General features: G+C 39.4%; 4 protein-coding genes across 9 annotated transcripts; 1 reads left to right on the forward strand and 3 right to left on the reverse strand.

Annotated features, from left to right (window-relative positions):
* The first annotated feature begins 306 nt into the window (after nt 1-306).
* Nucleotides 307-9,504, forward strand: Unc-115a (Uncoordinated 115a). Of its 5 annotated transcripts, none has more exons than XM_011314045.1 (13): nt 307-876; nt 2,443-2,603; nt 2,900-3,065; nt 3,149-3,720; nt 3,832-3,906; nt 4,089-4,269; nt 4,476-5,039; nt 5,131-5,217; nt 6,320-6,420; nt 7,167-7,236; nt 7,600-7,682; nt 7,964-8,164; nt 8,294-9,504. In XM_011314045.1, exons 1-13 carry the CDS (start codon nt 873-875, stop codon nt 8,405-8,407), a joined length of 2,379 nt encoding a protein of 792 aa, XP_011312347.1. In that variant the 5' UTR covers nt 307-872; the 3' UTR covers nt 8,408-9,504. The 5 variants fall into 5 exon arrangements, with proteins under 5 accessions (XP_011312347.1, XP_011312349.1, XP_011312348.1 ...); XM_011314047.1 differs by having other exon boundaries at nt 7,600-7,640; XM_011314046.1 differs by lacking the exon at nt 6,320-6,420 and adding an exon at nt 6,867-6,964.
* Nucleotides 9,505-9,878: 374 nt separating this feature from the next.
* On the reverse strand, nt 9,879-13,453 carry LOC105272131 (facilitated trehalose transporter Tret1). The gene is made up of 5 exons (XM_011314053.1): nt 13,050-13,453; nt 11,951-12,149; nt 11,431-11,875; nt 11,028-11,354; nt 9,879-10,406 (listed from the first exon to the last, which is right to left on the reverse strand). Exons 1-5 carry the CDS (start codon nt 13,276-13,278, stop codon nt 9,963-9,965), a joined length of 1,644 nt encoding a protein of 547 aa, XP_011312355.1. The 5' UTR covers nt 13,279-13,453; the 3' UTR covers nt 9,879-9,962.
* Nucleotides 13,454-13,785: 332 nt separating this feature from the next.
* On the reverse strand, nt 13,786-16,162 carry LOC105272132 (facilitated trehalose transporter Tret1-like). The gene is made up of 5 exons (XM_011314054.1): nt 15,593-16,162; nt 15,008-15,534; nt 14,640-14,945; nt 14,368-14,570; nt 13,786-14,310 (listed from the first exon to the last, which is right to left on the reverse strand). The coding sequence occupies exons 1-5, from the start codon at nt 15,684-15,686 to the stop codon at nt 14,025-14,027; spliced, it is 1,416 nt and encodes a 471-aa protein (XP_011312356.1). The 5' UTR covers nt 15,687-16,162; the 3' UTR covers nt 13,786-14,024.
* A 327-nt stretch (nt 16,163-16,489) lies between these two features.
* On the reverse strand, nt 16,490-18,703 carry LOC105272133 (protein Star-like). 2 transcript variants are annotated; one of them, XM_011314056.1, is made up of 6 exons: nt 18,370-18,703; nt 18,054-18,104; nt 17,776-17,964; nt 17,331-17,706; nt 17,058-17,249; nt 16,490-16,976 (listed from the first exon to the last, which is right to left on the reverse strand). In XM_011314056.1, exons 2-6 carry the CDS (start codon nt 18,089-18,091, stop codon nt 16,791-16,793), a joined length of 981 nt encoding a protein of 326 aa, XP_011312358.1. In that variant the 5' UTR covers nt 18,092-18,104; nt 18,370-18,703; the 3' UTR covers nt 16,490-16,790. The 2 variants fall into 2 exon arrangements, with proteins under 2 accessions (XP_011312358.1, XP_011312357.1); XM_011314055.1 differs by having other exon boundaries at nt 18,054-18,140.
* Nucleotides 18,704-19,598: the final 895 nt, after the last annotated feature.

Raw genomic sequence — 19,598 nt, forward strand, 5'->3', positions numbered from 1 at the left:
AATATGTAGTATCGATATATCGATATCGTCATTCATCGAGAATTACATTGGGCAATAACAGCGATGATTCGTTCATTCTCGGAATCGTTGTCGCGAGCTTTTTTTTTAGCAACCAACTTTTATTGAAAAACAATATTATTTACATAGGAGTATATAAATTCTTGAAACCAATCAAAAAAATTTTATGTTTATGATATATTTCAAATGACTTATGGCTTATCGAGCACTCGAAATCAAAATTTATGTAAAGGAGGATGAAAATTTATTTTAAGGAGAATTGTCGCAAGCTTTCGGACGCTGTCGGGCGCCTCGCGAGTTTTCGTTAAAAAATGGTAGTCCCCGGCGTTTGCAGCGCTATGGAGTTGTTGTTGGGTGTCCATTGAAGTTGAAGAAAAACGGAGAAAACAGCTAGTTAACAGCCAGAGGTTACCTCAGGCCGGTTTAATCTCCGTCGGAAAAGCCGAGAGAACGACATACCGGAGAGAATCCACCGGGGGTTCAGCGGATTTACCACGGGATTCCGTGATTTTCTCGTGGCGCTTTAAGAGCATTTTATGTTCGTGGCAGTCAGTGGTGAAGTGGTAGTTGGTGCTAGTGTTTTATAACACAATCCCCTACATTTTTCATTGTTATCCGTTGATTATTGTCCCAGTGAAACAGATCAGTCAGATCAATTCAGTGAAAATCATTGGATCTCGATAAATCTCATTGGATCGTCGGGGGAAACCGACGGAAATAACCTGAAATAATCGCATTCCACTCGGCGTTTTCACCGTTTTCTACTCAACTCAAGCATTATCGTAATACCTCGGCATTTAGCAGTTCCTTGTTGTCACTGAAGTGTCTTGTGTTTCAACAATAAGCCGAAAACAATGGGCAAGTCAACGATTTATTCACGCCTGTCTTCCAACCCCATTTTCTCATTTTTTTCGCTCCTCTTCTCTCCACCCGCAACCCCTCAATTATCGGATCGTCCGTAATTCATCAATTCATTAATCAAGTTCCAATCCCATCAGAGTCATCAGAGTATTTCTTTTCCAATCACATAAAAAATTTTATCCCCCCGTGGTGTTTGCCCGAGATACGCCCTAATCCACCTCTTGCTCTTCTGTCTCATGTTATTTCCGAAATTAAATTTTCCAACATTTTCCCCACCCCCATGGATTTTTATGACCCGACCCCTCTCTAAAATTAGTTTGACATTTTCTTGCGGACGATAATATCGCACCGTTTCCGTGTGCTTCCTTTCGTTTTTCAAGCTCTTTTCCTTTCTTTTTTTTTTCATTCTTTTTCGTTTATTCTCATGCCTCAACTCTCTCTCTCTCTTTTTCACTATTGCTCTGTTCTCTGGGTTGTTGGCGATCTGTTAACTATAGCCTGCCACACCTTAGGAGAAATCAAGTATCTGAACATGATTGTTGATTTAATGAGCCACGATTTTTCATTCATCTGCAGCGTGTGTCCTTTTCTCATATCGATTTATCCACACCGCTGACAAATGGTGAACGGTTCACTGGAATCGTCCACCCATTGACACAATTTTTATTTTCCTCATACTTCATTTGATTACCTGCATGTATTTACCAAGGGGGATAAAATTAAGAGACCCAGTGGTCTCTGGAGTTACGTAATTACATGAGGACATTAGCTATGGCACTTGTTTGTTTTTTTAATTCTCCCGGCTAATGACTAATTGTTGAATCGCATCTGTCTTTATCACGTTTAAAAATACATTGATCGAGTACGCACAGTGGAGAAGACTTCAGAAATAGCTGGACAACGTCACCTTGTGTTTTTCAATTCTCTCTTTATTTTGTCTTATTTGGTTTTTATTAGGTATGACGTCATGCACACAACCTCATCAGTGATAATGGTGGGAATATCAAGGCTTGTGCATTGGAAGCTGGCCATTAAATTCATGAATTTAACTAGAATAATGAAAAGCTGGGAATTCATTCGAGTCATTATTTTTGCCTTGGTGTTTCATTTTTTTTTCCCTTTAAATCCCCCTGAGTCGAGTGGAAACTTAAAAATTTGGCTTATCTTATCTCGAATGGTCTCACGAGCACCGCCAATTTCTTGTTATCCAATAGTCACAATTTATCCCGATAATTTGTCAACGATTTCCAACCGCTCAAGACCTATACACCTATCAAATTGAATTAGCAGGCAATTGCTAAATCATTGGGTAACAAGAATATCTGGAACGGGGAAAAAATGGTAATAATTGTGAATGGAATGACCAGTAGGGGTTACACGACAGACTGTTAAAGGGTTTGACATTTGACCCCACTTTGTGACATCCTATTTAGTCCACTTATGAATGACATTACCGCATGCGTTATCAGTAACGAGGAGATGTTGAATTGAACAAAGTCAGAGATCATTTAAATGGTGTTAATTCGTAATTTAATAAAATTGTTCTATTTTCCTTGGCTGCAGGGAGAACATTTTGTCATTCGTGCAAGAAAAAATGCAGTGGCGAAGTTTTGAGAGTCCAGGATAAGTACTTTCACATAGGATGTTTCAAGTGTGCACAGTGCAATAATAGTTTAGCGCAAGGAGGATTTTTCGCTAAAGAGGGATCCTACTATTGCACCAAGGTGAGTAATCACCACGACTACTGGTATTTTTGAGTGATTATTCGTGTGTAATGAAATACCAAGGGACATTACACTCGGAGTTTAATTGAATTGAAGAATTTCACGTTAATCACCTTTTAATACACCTGATTCATTTATCACTTTGAAATTTAACGAGTGATTTTACATTCTATTGATAATTGGCTGCAGCGATCGGACTTGTACTGCTGATAAATACATTGTATCTCGGAATTGATTGCATCATTGAAAACCTTTGGCCATTCTCAGATGATTAATTGCCATTGATTGAATTGAAGGATTATCGCGAGCGCTGGGGAACGAGATGTGCAGGTTGTGGTGAATACGTCGAGGGTGATGTAGTGACAGCAGGTGAAAAACACGCGTTTCATCCAAATTGTTTTCACTGCCAGAGATGCAGACAGCCCCTGCTGGGGCAGGGAACGAAAGTGACACTTGTTCAAGGTATACGAGAGTTGACTAACTCTTCTCACTGATCTCGAAACCGGTCTGATTTCACACATTTTCACGTTTTTGCTCGCCATCAGGTCAAGCACTGTGCCATCGGTGCGTGGGTATTCCAGTGCGCGATGCATCAACTCCACTTGGAAGCAAGTCCCAGGATGGAGAAATGAAGAGTGCTATGGGGAGTCACGATGCTAATTCCTGTGCTGGATGTGGAGGAAAACTCCAGGAGGGGCAGGCACTTGTCGCCCTTGACAGACAGTGGCATGTTTGGTGTCTAAAATGTCACACCTGTGACAGTGTTCTCCATGGAGAGTACATGGGAAAAGACGGTGTCCCGTACTGTGCAAAAGATTATCACAAGCAATTTGGGGTAAAGTGTGCGTACTGCAGTCGTTATATCAGTGGAAAGGTCCTCCAGGCAGGAGAGAATCATCATTTTCATCCAACCTGTGCTCGTTGCACCAAGTGTGGAGATCCCTTTGGTGATGGAGAGGAGATGTATCTCCAGGGGGCTGCTCTCTGGCATCCACGATGTGGACCTGGGCCCACTGGGCCCAATGGCATAGTTAATGGTAATGGAGCCATTGATGTTCACACTCCACAGCACAGGGAACAATCGGAACGGATTTCCAGCAGTGCCTCGGAGATGCAGGTAATACCCTCCGCTTTATTTTCACCCTTTTATCCTATATTATGATTTACACACTAATCCTTTATCACGTTTTCTTTTTGTTTTATCGTTTTATGCACGATTTACCTGTAGTATTCCCTGAGATCACGCACACCCAGTTTGAATGGATCGTTGTTGTGCAGCCCCTATAGCAGCCTCAGTCGCAAGGTATCCTATTTAATTTTTAATTCATCACTCAATTTATTCCAAGAAGAATAGAATAATCATTTCCTGTGGATGTGGATAATCACCGTGTAATCCAAATCAAATGGAACAGCAGCTGTATAATTTTGACAATTGTGATATTCATGTTGGGAGAATTTAATTGTGAAATTATTTTATTTGAACAGTACTATCCAGCACGCACGGGCTCACCAGGACTCATCCTGAGGGAGTATGGGCGAGGAGAGGACATCTCTCGCATATGCACTTATTCGTATTTAACGGAGACGCCGAGTCAAGGCTACCTGAGACGTCCGATCCAGCCGTACGATAAGCCTCCCACGAGCCCCCACTTTCATCGTCCAAGCTGTAATTATTTTTTAACGACTTCAATTGATATTAAGAGAAAAATCTCGCTGTCAGTGCTTTCCATCTCTCAATTCTTCGCAGATTTTTTAAATGCTTTTTTATTTGCCATGTACAGTACACTTTCGTTATAATTGCGTGCGTGATTTTCATAGCGAATTCGAATACGACTAAATTTGTACTACATTGAGGGATCCAATAATTTGTAGCTTCGAGATCGATAAGAAGCAGTGGAGGCAGGAGCAGTCGCTCGGGCATGAGAGCCCTGGTGGATGCACTAAGCGAGACTCGGCCCAAATCACCAGCAGCTGGAAGTCAAGTGGACAACGATGAGCCCATCGAATTAGCCCACTATCCTGACGCCATGAAGCGTCCACCTGGTGCAAAACCTCCCATAGAGCGTGATGACTTCCCTGCACCACCTTATCCCTATACGGATCCAGAGAGACGTCGAAGGTGGTCTGACACCTACAAGGGAGTCTCCGACGACGAGGACGAGGATCTCACTGCCACTGAGACCAACGATAAGGATATCCTCGATGGCGTTCAGAAGAACTACATCAAGGAGGCGGAGCAGAAACTCAAAAAGGAGCAGGATGAGCTGAGTAAAATCGATACTGGAATTGCTAAGGTCTTTCTACATGATATTGAGAAGAATAGAGAGAACCTGAGACACAGGGCGGCTAATGTCGATCCCAGAAATGCTTCCAGGACGCCCTCGGCAGCTAGAGAACCAACATATCGACTACGATATGAGAGTCCAGTTGGTGCATGTAAGTGAAACTCAATATTTAACAAACCAATAAAATTGCAATTACCTAAGTTAGCACTTTCGACTAAACTTTTTATTGTTATTCATTATAGCACCATCAAGGAATATCGATCACGCTCGACCCTGGGAAGACGAGGACGGCGTAAGTTACAAATCCAGCACTGGCCCCAGCTACAACGGTGAGTACTCCACAAGTATTTCCACATATTGAATAATTAATATAATCCATTGGATTTTTTTTTTCATTGACTAAAAAGTCCGTCATCTCATACATGTCCACACGTTCGCACATTACACTAACATAAATCTCCACTCTCAATTGCGCTTACTCTCACCGAATATTGAAGAAGCGTAGAGACGTAGAGATGAATCAGATGAAAATACTTTAGATATCACTTGATTTAACCGAGAGGGAAGGTCGTGCCGGAAAAGAGTTGAGTAAATGAGCATTGTGGGTTATTGCATGCTATGAGCTATGAGTTCAGGGGAGGGCTCAAGCGTCTCCGGTCATAATTTCTTGGGAAAAAATGACTCGGAAATTTTTCTTTTCCAATTCTATTATGAAAATCATTTTTTTGGGGAAAAAAAATTATTTATGTGGAACGACAAGTTTCCCAAAAATTGCCAATTCTGATGAAGGTCGTCAATGATGATAGAAAAAAAAGCATCTGAAAGGGAATTAAAAGGGCTTTTCGAGGCAGTTTACCGCATATTTTTATCACTGCTAGTTCGCGAAATATCCGAAGTTGAATATCGTAGGGACATTTTCAATTCTCATCAAAATTCTTCACAATTTTTTTTTGCCGAGAAATTTTTTTCGAACTATTATTTCTCAAGAAATTTGAAGCGGGAGCCGGGCTCGACTTATTATCGAAGAGGATGCTGGTCGTGAGCCTCTGTCGCATGCCGTAAGTTATTGAAACCAACTTAAACCTCACAATGAGGCCCCAATTTGGCTGAATATCATAGCACACCTTTTTATTTCATTTTATTTTCTTTCATTTCCACATTCTCGCATGCTGGGACCGTTAACTTCAAACTCACACCTTTTGCAAACAATCCCGTGAAATAGCTGCGTGTGCATTTCGAGTTTTTCACTTTGCATCAACTTCCATCAACTGTCATCTGCATATAATCATTCTAATATCATCTGCCTATTGTTTTTAATTTTTTTTTATCTTCATTGTTGAGAATTTTTATTTTGAGTTTATTAAACGATCTATCTGTGTTTTGTGTTTGTGTTCGTGTGTTGTGTCGATACTTGGGGGCTGCATCGTGAAGCCGGGAGATCATCGACTCGTTCCCCAGCACCCAGAAACTATCCACCTATCGGTAATCAACGCGCCTTCACACTTCCAAACGCTGCTAGGCACTATCAGTCGGTGAGTTTGTTGTTTTTAGTCGCCTCCACAGACACACACACGCTTTTTTTTATTTATTATTTTTTTATCATTGGTCCAGTGCTTTATTTACTCTCCCAAGAGACTCGGAAGAGCTATCTATCAGGCGTGTCCGAATAAAATTCGCACACCCCTTCTACTTGTTTCTTCAAATCGACATTAATTCAAGGGATTTCAATCCAGGACTCTGAGATTTTAGTTCCTGTTGACAGCTTTGACCGCTTATTCAACTTTTATCATTTTATTTTCTTTGGAATTCCGTTTCTTCCCTCAACAATTAACCAATTTATTGAGTATGAGAGATTGCGCTGCGAACGTTGGGCATTCGTATAGATACGTGGATTTTTGCTCGTTGAAAAAAAAAGGAAAGCTCACGAATAGTAAGAATTATTTTTTTTAATTATCACGATTGATGATTTGAAATTCAGTTGTGAGCTCGCTTCGGCACATCCCGAAGCCGGGATACGGTCTGGCCCCGCGAAGTCACACCTTCTCGTCAACTGGTGGTTCAGTATCAGCTCTTCCTGTAAGTTAAAACTAGCCGGCGCGTCCATTCATTCCTCCTCTTTCGTTTATCAAATTAAATGCCAACAGGTATTGAAGATTGGGATCGTGTCTCATTCGAATTATACTGGAATTTTTATTATTTTTTTCATTACTGATGTTTTACGTTGAGCGATACAGTTTAACCAAATTATACTATTTTTTTCATGATTTTTTTTCATTAGGGTGATTATTCATTCAGTGGAATGGGCGACAAAACCCACAGCACCGATTTTTCGTCTGGCAAGTCAGATAGTAAGTACTGAGTGATGAGCAATTCTCATGATTCCCTCAAACCAATTTATCTCTTTATTTTGAAATTCATTTTATTTGCTTCGCTATAGATAATTGCTTTATACAATTGTTCCAAGATATCTCAATCAATTTAGTAGTCCTGTTGAATATTTCAGCGTTAATAATTATATATTCATGTAAAAAACTATTCATTTTAAATTTATTGCCGATAATTCTGAGGGTTAATGAATAGTTTTCGAGGTAAATCGATAATCAATACGACTTGACTATTAAATTATGAAGGCTCACCTCACGCAATTGATCAATGTAATATTTACTGAATAATGTTTCAATTGTTTTCTCACAATTTTGAATGATCTCTAGTATCGACAGGCAGCATCACAGACGTGGACCGCCGAGCCCTGGTATGTACAGCAGCCCCGTACTACTCACGAAGAATAAGCATGGTTTGTAGTCTTGTGGTCTTGCCCTAAGTACTCAATTGCCCGAACATGCACGCTTATCATTATTCATCAGATAAACATCCATAAATTAAATAATTATTAAAATTGTGGTATGTATTGCATGTTCGTGTAGATGACACAAAAAATATGAGAATGAGAAAAAAGGAAGAGTTACCAAAAGGAGTGATCTGTCGTGCATGGGCAAATGGGATTCGTTTAGATGATGGTTATCAATTATTAAAAAATTCATAAATATTTAATAACACGGATTTTATGGTACTTAGAATGATGGGGGCATAATGCCTTCATCCACGACGTACACCGGTGGTCTTGGAACTGCTGGTGCTGGTCATGGACATCACATAAGACGCTCACTGCCCGACATGGGTGCTGCCCCAGCCGAACCACCAAAGCTTTATCCTTATCACCTGCTTATTATTACAAACTACAGACTGCCGGCCGATGCCGATCGCTGCAATCTAGAGGTAATTTATCGTCTCTTTAATTAATTTATAATTAGTCTACATGGTGTATTGGGAAAAATCGAGCATAAGACGGAATTGAACGTGGGATCAAATAAATAATAAATAAGCCATTGGTTTATTTAATTTCAGCGACACTTGTCGGACGCTGAGTTCGAGGCGGTTCTTCAGTACAGTCGAGCCGAATTTTACAGACTGCCACAGTGGCGTCGTAACGAGATAAAACGTCGCGCCCGATTGTTTTAAAACTGTATTAGCATTGAATTTTTATTCGACAATGTGCACGAATGCACAATTATCTCCTGCTGCATGAGAAAACGAATATATTATATGATATTGAGAGGGAATAGTTTTATCGAGAGGAAGTGAAAAGGATTTGATAGAGGTTTTTGGGATCGCCATGTCGCATTGACGATATTATATATGTCGTATTCACTTTTGTAACGCTTTTTCTTTCCCTCATTTTTTTTTCTTTTTTTTTCAAATACATTTTAGAGTCTAGAGTTGTTCATGAGTCATTACGAGAACAAAACAACTTCGCTTCATTTAGATAGGAATGATCGACGAATGAGCGCACTATAATATAATTGAGGTAAAGATATCGTTCGTCCATCATTTTTTTTTATAAAAAAAATACAGAAGAATACATGTAATTCTTGCGGATTTAGATTCGTGTATGTATTTATCAGATAAGTTTTCAAATAGTTATTTCTATTCGTTTGCTCCGGTGTCTTTAATTTATCACATTTTTAAACATGTTTTAATCACTCTGGAAAACGATTCTTTGGCAACTAAAATAGATATACTGCCAGATTGATATTCCAAGGGAATAGAAGTGCATAATTCGATAGGGGGATTTCGTGAGGATCAAGTTATCGAGATAGCTGAAACGTAAATGGTATTTTAACGCTGTTTGTTCGAGTATTGAAGATGATACTCCCATAAATATTTCAATATTTGCATTTTATCCAGAGTCATGTGCCTATTATGGATAAATGTCGGTGACATTTTCATAACACAGACAATGTTTTTTTCTCTCTTCATCGGCAGCAAAAACCTTGATAAGGAGCATTGAAAATTATCGCATATCGTTAAGATAATGAATTATCCGTGCAATGTTAATTTTTTTTTGTGAAGCAAAATTAAAAGGTGTAATGAGGAAAATTTGGAAATTGTCGTAGAGGCGCGAGATACGATGGTGCAATTGGTTTTGATTTTTGGGATAACCAGATGAAAATTAAAACTGTTTTACATTTGCCGTGTTGTATGAAGCACACACTGCTTCCGCTAGTCCACTAGCATAAATGAAACAAAAGTTGAATAAATACGCAAACTACGAGTAATTAAGTCTTATCATTCATAAATCACATTCCTCATCGTTCACGATGAGATAATAATTACTTCCACTTCCTTTTCCACACTCCACTCATGACGACGGGATGGGCGACTTTGAGACGATTTGCGTCGATTTTAGTGGAATTTTTTCAGGCGGATCTTTTTCATTGGGAAAAGGATACTCTCTCAGCCGCCAGTTTCATTCCTTTCGATTTTTGAGCAGTAACCATTATGCTTTCCTTTATATATAAGGAAAGGAAAAGGAATTAATAAACTGATGTAATTGACAAATATACGTGTTTTTTCGTTATCTCTCCAAAATCGTGTTGTCCTGTTAAAAATTTTTTTTTTCTTTATGATGTGAAGAAATGAAGAAATAATATATGAATTTGTTCATATTTATTTACAAATGTGATTGATTAAAGTAAAAGGGGGGAGACTAGACGAGTTCAGTATTAAAATCTCATCAAGGTGAATGATTAGCTTTCTGTGAGTCCCTTCCATTGGTATAATGACTGGGAGCACCACCGAGCTCTTCTTGAATTTGCTGGAGTGTCTTGCCTTTCGTCTCAGGAAGAATGAATATTGTAAATACAATACTGAGAACACAGAACACTGCGAATAACCAGAATGCCGTGTGCATTCCAAAGGCATCCTTGACATTGCTGAAGAACTTTGTTATTAAAAATGCCAGGGTCCAGCAGACGAATACTGTAATGCCAGAAGCCTTGGCTTTTACGTCAGAAGCGAACATTTCGCCCATTACAGCCCAAGGTAGGGGACCCCATCCAACACTGTACGTTCCTATGAAAATCATCAAGGAAGTTACTGGCAGCCAGCCCAGATAACTTATATCTTCATGATTTTCATCTGCCTGAGTTTTCAGATAGAAAAATACCCCTAATGCAATCTGAAAATAATTGTCAATATTGAGTCAAACGAAATTAATCATTAATGGAGAGAAAAATACTGGAATAATACGGAAAATTTACTGTACCATTTTTTTTTTTTTAATCAAAGCAAGTTTTGAACTCACAACCTCTGACATGTCAGGGAAGAATCTTACCCATATACCTGGAGTTTTTAATTATTATTGTATCGATCTTTATCACACATCCTATCGATAAGTCAACACAGCTCCCGAGGTTACGTCTTTCGAACCGTAAAAAATACGGTTCTAGTCACGTAAAATTTCCGTGAAATAATATTTACACTCTTTGACCTACTTTTTACTTAAAACTTTATAAGTTCTACGAGTTAGGAAAAAATACGCGGTAGCACCATAAATTTTCCAGAGCAAATAAAATTTACTGAACTTATTTTTCTACATGATTTTAGATAATAGAGACCGAAATCATCCTTCAGCTCATTATTACGAAACTAGTCTGGTAGATCGCGTCATTAAGCCTTTAGGAATTTTTACGGCGACAGAAAGTGATAATCGGAGGCGACGACGACCAATGTGAAGACAATCGTCAGAAAAGTTCTTTTTCCTATATTTTTCTCTCGGTGTAAACAGAGGAATACTCACTAAGCTAACAATCTCGCCAACTCCAGAGCAGATTAACAAAATTTTTCTTCCCAACCTGTCGACGACGATCGGCGTAACGCATGAAGCAGCTAATTGTACTATTCCAACGATAATTGTCGACACAGACGGCGATAGCCCACTGTCAGGATCGTCAGCAGCCTTAGTCGCATCAAAAATCGTTTGCGAATAAAAGAGAACAACATTGATCCCTGTCATTTGTTGAAATGTTACGAGAGCACTTGTGTAGATAAGCGCTCTGAAATTACTTTTAACACGATATAAATCCATAATCGATGCTTCATTCTTAAAGGCCTCCTCCACCGATGCCTAATTAAGAATAGAAAATTTTCAAATTTCAAATTGTTCAATTAATTCTAAAAAATTCGAATGACTTGGGACTAGCCTTGATTTCTTCGGCCTCGGTTCTCACACCCTCGATACTCTTCCCCCGGAGTTTGGCTAGTACTGTCATCACCTCGGTGTGTTTACCTTTCGCCGAGAGAAAGTACGGTGACTCGGGCATAAAGAAGAAGATGACAAAGAAAGCCACTGGCAGAATCATACAAGTGATCCAGAAGACGGTGTACGATACGTAGGGACCGATGCAGTACGCCCAGAGTAGTCCCACTGTTATGAATACTTGAAGAAAAGATCCCAGGATTCCTCTAATTGATGGAACAGCTATTTCACCAGCGTACATCGGTACCACGGTGAAGGCAAAGGCTATTGCCAGTCCACCGATAAAACGTGCCGCGTATAACATTCCGATGCTTGTTGCTGTTGCAATCAGTACCCAACTTACGCCAAAAGGCACTATTGTTGTTAAAAGTGTTTGCTTCCTGCCGATTCTAAAAATTAAATGATTGCTCTCGCGCTATCCATGTGGAATATATGATTTTTTTATGAAAAATTAATTGAATTACGTTTCGGCGAGATAACCCGCGACAAAACTGCCGACTAGGGCACCTACAGGTGTCAACGATCCGACCCATGATCCCTCTTCCTCACTGATGCTTCTGTCGAGAGGACTCAAGTTAGGATCTGTCACATTGGCCTTGAGATTTCCTAATACTGGACTCGTCCATCCCAGGACAGCACCCCCCGCAATAATACATAAATTGGCTGAAAATTGAAAAATTATTGGTATTTTATCAGTTTTATTATCAGTACAGGAAGTGTTCACATTCTGTGGAAAGATTTGTTTACTTGAAACTTTCGACGGGCTCGTTTGAAATTACTGGAAAAATCATAAGTGGTCTTATCGGATTTTATCGATAATGTGTCATCGATCAATATACGTTTTTTTTCCAAATTTCGTCGTTCGTAAAGTTGCGGAGGAACTTAATGCGGTAGGCGTTGCTTGATAGCGATATTCTTTTGGAATGAATGAATGTTAGATTGCATGTTCAACTCGTAATTGACATGCGACGAATTTCATAGAGTGAATCGGGTGTACAGTATGAAACCGAATGCGCTGTAACGATTCACTTCCGCACTTATTTCGCGCGGCAAAAATATTCCAATTGCTATTTCGAAATCTCTGCGGTTTGTTCCACGACTCCAAGCAATAATATTACTCCTAAATCATTTTTAATTGCTTCAGAAAATATTTACGTCATTATTTTACCTCTCAACGATAAATTGAGTAATTTTATTTTTATTCAAGAAAGATTAATATCTTTTTACCTGACACGCGATGTTATCTCAACAATTAATTCATTTTTATGTATTTCCATTCTTCATTCTTTATAAATTACATTGATAAAGGATGAGATATTTTTTTTTAGTAATTGCAAACTTTTCCGAATGATTACCCACGTAATTCTACGCTCGTGCAATTTTCACAATTTGTCTACTACTATCGGATAGATAAAACTACTGGAAAATGTTTTCTAGCTGAAAAGTATTGGAATTAAGTCTGCCATAAAATCCTAAATTAACAAATTCCATTTTCCTTCAAATTTTTTCTCCCGAAATTGCTGCCACAAATTGCTGTCAATTGAATAAAAATTTACGACTCACCAGCGACAGCAGCAACAAACTGATATAACTTGGAGCCAGTTTCCTCGACCATTCTCTGCTCCTGGGAAACTGCTGTGAAAATAACCCGATCTTCAACTTCCTGATCCTCTTGCTGGTGGATAACTGGAGCAGAATCCGTTGATGCTGTTACTGGTATCGTGGATACTGGTGTGTAGGCATAGTCTTTATATTGTCCCCCCTTTCCAACGGAGGATTCCTCGTTACTCATAGTGGGGGCAGTTGAATAGTGAATCCTTTACCTGATTCAATCAATGCTTACTTGTTTTTCACCACCTACTATTTTCCGACTGCGGATTTTTTTTATAATTGATCGACTGAATCAATTTAAGTCACCTGGAGCAATCCACGAAGTTCACTAGGGACTGTCTAAAAGTCAAGTGACTCCACCTCATCTTCTCCAACGATTCGATAAATCTCTAATTGTGTAACACACATTGATAGCAGATTTATCGTTTGCCACCGATTGGCGCATTTTTCGTTTATCTTGGGAGAAAGAAATTCAGGATTTCGTTGGGTGACAAATTTCATTTATTCCAAGTAATTCTACACGTCATATTTATTTCTCAATTAATGTATCGTAGAGACAGTAATAGCAAAACACGATTGATAGTGTCGTGTAAATTTTTTCAGGGAATGTTTCTTATCAATTCGGAAGAATGAAGCAGTGCTGCTTCAATATGTCGTGATTACTTCGTCGCTAATACTTGTCTTTCACTATCAATTGATAGGTAATCGATAAAAAATCACGAGAAACTGTCAGTCCTCTTGAGATATGTAATCAGTCTAATCATCAAGGAATTGTACTGCATCCTCGGTTCGTTCACAATTTTGTTCTTTTTTTTTCCATATTTGTACCGGCAACTAATGGAAACATTTCAATGACAAGTGATCAATTAAAAAAATTAACGGTACGGGCAGCAGCGAAATTACGGATAACGTGGTTTAAATAAATAATTATGGAGTTATAGCTCGACGACCGTTAAGTTCACTTTGAATTTCCTGAAGTGTTTTTCCTTTTGTCTCAGGGACGAATAGGTACTCAAAGACCGAAGCAAAGATCATGATACCAGCGAATATCCAGAAGGTCATTGCTGAACCCAGACGATCCTTCATCGCTGGGAATGTTTTAGTTACTAGAAAGACGAGGAACCAGTTGAGCATTACTGCCAGACTTGAGGCCACAGCTTTTGTTTCAATCGTAAACAGCTCTGGCATCAACATCCAGGCGATTGGTCCCAGTCTGCAATTATATTTATTATTGGATTTCCATTTGATTATCAAGAATCAAGGGACTTACCCTACGGAAAATGCGATCATGAAGAGAGTTAAAGAGGTTAGGGGAAGCCATCCTAAACTGGAGACATCGCTTCCTGAATCTTTCACTTTAAAGTAAATTCCAAGAGCTATCAAACTTATGCCCATCAGGCTCGAGGACAAAATTAGCAGTGGTTTTCTCCCGGCCCGGTCCACTATTACGGCTGCCACCCCTGACATCACGAACTAATATTTTGAAAAATATTGAAACATTCAATAAAATTTATATTTACTCTTCATTCTCAATTCACGTACCTGTACAAGTGCCACGACGATGGCAGCAACGTCCGAGCTCATGCTGCTTCCAGCAGCCTCAAAAATTGTTACAGTGTAGAAAATAACGGCATTGATACCAGATAATTGTTGGAAACTCATAACACCGAAGCAGGCTAGAACAGCTCTTCGAGAGCCCCTCGTTCGAATTAAATCAAACACTGAGCTTTTTCTTGAGGCATTTTCCTCAGCTTCTCGCTGCATCTCAGCGAGTTCATCGCTGGGGTCGTACATAGACCCGCGGAGGGTCTTCAGGGCGTTTGTGGCCTCTGGCTTTCTACCTTGTCCCTTCGCATAATAACAAAATCAGTCATGAAATTTTGAAGATGAGAAAAACTCTTGCAACTTACAACGAGCCAAGAAGGTGATTCAGGCATGAACACAAAGCTCCCAATGAAAACAACTTCTACCAGGGCGCAGAGAATAGCAAAAACAGTGTACGACGTGACAGCCCCCAGGACAAAGGCCATAAGAATTCCTCCCCCGAGAAACAGTTGGAACATGGCTCCAAGTGTTCCTCTGGTTGAGGGTGTGGCTATCTCTGCGATGTACGAGGGGACCTGGACACAGGCAGCCCCGACACCGATTCCAACGATGAATCGAGCCACGCAAAGCAGCCAAACGCTCCTGGCAAGTACAATCATGAGCCAGGAAACGAGGAATGGACCCGAGAGACAGAGCAGAGCTTTCTTCCGGCCCAGTATGTTGGCAAGGGCTCCGGCAGGGAGTGCCCCTGCGATTGCTCCCAGAGCTAGGAGAGAACTCACCCAGGAGCCTTCGTCCTCGGACACCGGGAGGAATGAGTTTTGGTTCAGCTTGGGAAGGATCGGGGATGTCCAGGCCAAGGCTGTGCCAACTCCAACTGCCAGGCAGCTCGCTGAACATAACTTTCATTATTAAACACCTGCTGACTTGAATAAATCACAAATACTCACCTGAACATGCCGCAAGGTACTGCCACATTTGACCGATCTCCTGTTTTCTCCCCGACCTCGTATTACCGTCGTTCATCATCCCCGATGTTTCCATCTCAATATAAAAAATTTGTACCTCTCCTCTGTTGAAGCTTAACGATCTTATGAAGAATCTCACAGATAATTGAAGAAAGCGTCGAGTCGCGGCCAGCGCACCGACGCCCTATCAAAATTTTCCACTCCCAAAATCACGAGGAAAATTGGAAGATCCGCCCGTCACGGTTACTCGGCTAGTACTATCTTTTCTTTACTATCATCGATCAGTTATCTTGGTCGATGGAGAATCCAGAGAAAAATCGTACATTGATTTATGAAGTAAATGCGAAAGTAAATAAATCGACACCAGTGCAATGGATTGATAAAGTTAACTTTAAAGTGCTTTTAAACATGTCATTTTTTTTGACTCATTTATTCTGTGTTAAATGTGTATTTGGCCGGGGTAAAGAGGCGAAGAGGTTCAACGTAGGGCCTCAGTCTTATCTCTGCCAGTGAACGATAAAGTCAATGGAAAAAGTCCGGAAAAGTGTAAGGCGCACTCTACTTCGTAAACTTTATCATTGCTCACGTTTAACTTCCGCATCACTCTCTCGTCATTGGAATCAATGGACAATCATTTGATTTCAGGAATTTTTTATTTGTGTCTTATAAAAGAGAAAATAATCCGAACAGAGGATAAACCACCAGGAGTAAATGATTTCCCATTGGAAATAAAAATTAAGTCTTTTCAATACCTTCTGTTTCCTCTCTGGGAATTACACCTTAAATCAATCTTAATTGCTAATAAGGCCTTTACATCCTCGATATGAAAAACATGATCATTCTAATGGTAATACTTGCGCACCTCTCATGATGTTATTACGCATGAAAATAAATGGTAGAAAAAAGACAAAGATGACTTAAATAATTGTAGAAAACACATTGACATGGAAATGGACTAAAAATGCATTGGCAGTGGTCCAATAAAACAAATTAAACTACAGCTGACACACGATTCGGTTCATCGTATAAAATAAATCCCTACGATGATTTTTTTTTTAATGATAAAAAGAAAATATGGATAATAGATTGGGAGATTCGATGGGTTGACACGATTTTTTCAATATTTTACTAGTACCTACACTGGCAATCATCTTCAATTATAATTATTTTCTGATAATTTCTAGATTTTTAGTAATCTCGAGTATGTAAATATGAGTTTACCAGTGTCAGTCGTGTTAACGAGCTTATATCGCCTGGCTGATAATTTATCGATGAGAGATCTCACATCGGCCTCACTTTGATGATTACTTGTACGAATCGAGAGGACTGATATTCTAATAACGTCCCAGGGAATGGTATCTAGCACCTGCAATAAATTCCCATAACAACTCAATTCTATTTAATTCTATTAATTCTCCCTTGATAATTAATTAAAATATAATATTACCTGACTGTCAGACGAGTCAATGCTATCGAGATTAAAGTAATCAATGGCTGTTTGATTGTAAGCAAGGAGGACACTGTAAAGTGGGAAGCACTTGAGCCTCATCGTTGGAAGACCCTCGTCAGAGAATATCAAACTATTTGGACCTTCGCTCAGCTTGGTAACTCGCACCTCTGACTCTTGATGATACGTAATCTGTTGGATAAATTTTGTCTCACATCAGAGGGGAAAAAAAATTATAAAAAACAAGGGAAACAGCGGAGATGATATTTTTACCTCTTTGGTATCTTTGTCGGTGCTCAAACAAGCATGGAGAGCACGTGTCCTTGGATTACGGTAGCTCTTGCACGCTTCAAAGAACGATCTGAAATCAGTGAGGACCAGCAATCCACGCCAGCCATAATAAGCCTCCAGCCAAGAGCTCGTGGAGATGGCACCAGCATGATTAATGTATTCGAGGTAAACTCCATCACGTTTGCTCTTGAAAAAATTCACCAAGAACTTCTCCTCGGGAGTTTCGGTTATGTTGTGAAGTTCTAGGTTCGATGGCTTCTTGAAATGCATCTCACGGATGTAAGCTACCAACTGAGGATTGTCCATTGAGACCCCAAAAACATAATCCCTTGTCATGTTTGCGTCGAATGCTTGCCTCCTGCGGGATGACAAGGGAAATTGGCATGAGTAAACGGCATGGGCCTTCTAAGATGTCCAGGAAAATTACCTCTGTGCAGCTGCTTCACTCCAAATCAGCAGTAAAGCCATCGCCGTGGAAAATGCTGCAAGAAATGCCAGACATGGTGCAACACGTCTCAACCAACTCTTTTTTATTTCACCAGGTAAAGGAACTGAGGCTATTGGTAACGTTGCTGTGCCACCGGCCACCGATGGTATCACTCCTGCACCTGTCATTCTATTGAAAAAAATTCTTTTGTGAATTCCGCAGAGAACAATTCACTTGCAAAAAAACAATGATGATGTATTTATGAAAAGACCACTCACTTGCTCTCAATCCCCTTGGAAACTTCTAGATTCACCATTGTTTACGCTCCACTAGACAATTAATTGATTATTCAATTGTTATTCCTCCTAGAATGATGAAAAAAAATCGCTCTTATATTCAGAAAAAAAAATTGTCGACTAGACGCCCAATCTTTCACATTATTCTGGTCAGTTGAACTATTTTAAGACAAAAAAAAATGGTGTCGAATAATCAATTGTTTACATTACTGAATGGAACAATTGATTTACTGCAGGCGTCAATTAACGTAGAATTTATGGATAATTAATTTTTAATGTATCAAATAATTACACTTACCTGACTAGGAATTTTCACTGGGACAGCAGCTGCTTTGAACGAGCCCTCATGAAAAGTAATACCTCTGTAAACACCGAGAGAATGTCCTTTCGACGCTTTGGTATTTCACTAGTTTACATTATTCGATAATTTCGCAATTGGCGTTTCTCTCCGGGTTTTTTATTGGCTAATTGGCACCCACGTCTGCAACTCCGAGAAATGCTGAGCACATGTGTTTCTCGGATTGATGAGTAATAGTATTGTGGGGGAGATATAAAATTGGAATGAGAAAAAAATGAGAAAAGGACGACAATGCGATCCCGTCTCGGCTCGGAGAGGCTCCGATGCGTTCCGATCCAAAGACGGTTGACTAAAGTAGAGGCTCACTTCTGGGGGTTTGAATGACCCCCGTGGCATCGTAGTACTGCACCCCAAGAGAGGGAGGGCACCACACGCAATGCTGGGGTGTTTTTTTTTTTATTAACCAAGTTTTTATTGCAATGCTGGGGTGTCCATCAAGTCGACGGGGTGAATTTTATTTTCTGCTGTACGAATGCTTTTTGTTTTTCATTTGTTTAACTGAAATTTAGCCGACTGTAGAACGTACGGAAGGGGGAAACCACATCTTGTGGAATTTCAATGGAAAAAATTATTCAATATGTTGAAGATATACCACTAATGAATTTATCGGTAACGTGCTTGCCTACCACACCGACGGCCAGGGTTTGATCCCGCCGTCATTCATTTTTTTTTTTTAAATAATTCCATTTTTATATTTTTTAAATGGCTAATCAATCGAAAGATCGTTTAAAAACTGAATTTTTGAAAATCGAGATCATATTCAGTGAAATTGACAAATTTGAATTTTTTTAAAAAATACCTTTCCAAAATATATACCCCTAATGAATCCCGGCATCATTCATTTTTTTTTTATTTAAATAAATCGAAATATTGTTTAAAAACTGAATATTTGATAATCGAGAAGATATGCAATAAAATTGAACAATTTGACATTTTTAAAAACGAAAGTTTTTCAATATATATACTACAAATGAAATTTTGTTATTGTAATAGCGCGTTATCCTAGCGGTAACGTGCTTGCCTACCACGCCAACGGCCCGGGTTCGATTCCGGCATCATTCAATTTTTTTTTTTTCATAATAATTCCAATTTTTTTTTGTTAATGGCAAATCAATCGAATTATTGTTTAAAAACTGAATACCTACTCGATTGTCATGTTCCCCTGATAC

This window comes from Fopius arisanus, unplaced genomic scaffold (genome assembly GCF_000806365.1).
Source record: "Fopius arisanus strain USDA-PBARC FA_bdor unplaced genomic scaffold, ASM80636v1 scaffold00143, whole genome shotgun sequence".
NCBI classification, from domain to species: domain Eukaryota; kingdom Metazoa; phylum Arthropoda; class Insecta; order Hymenoptera; family Braconidae; genus Fopius; species Fopius arisanus.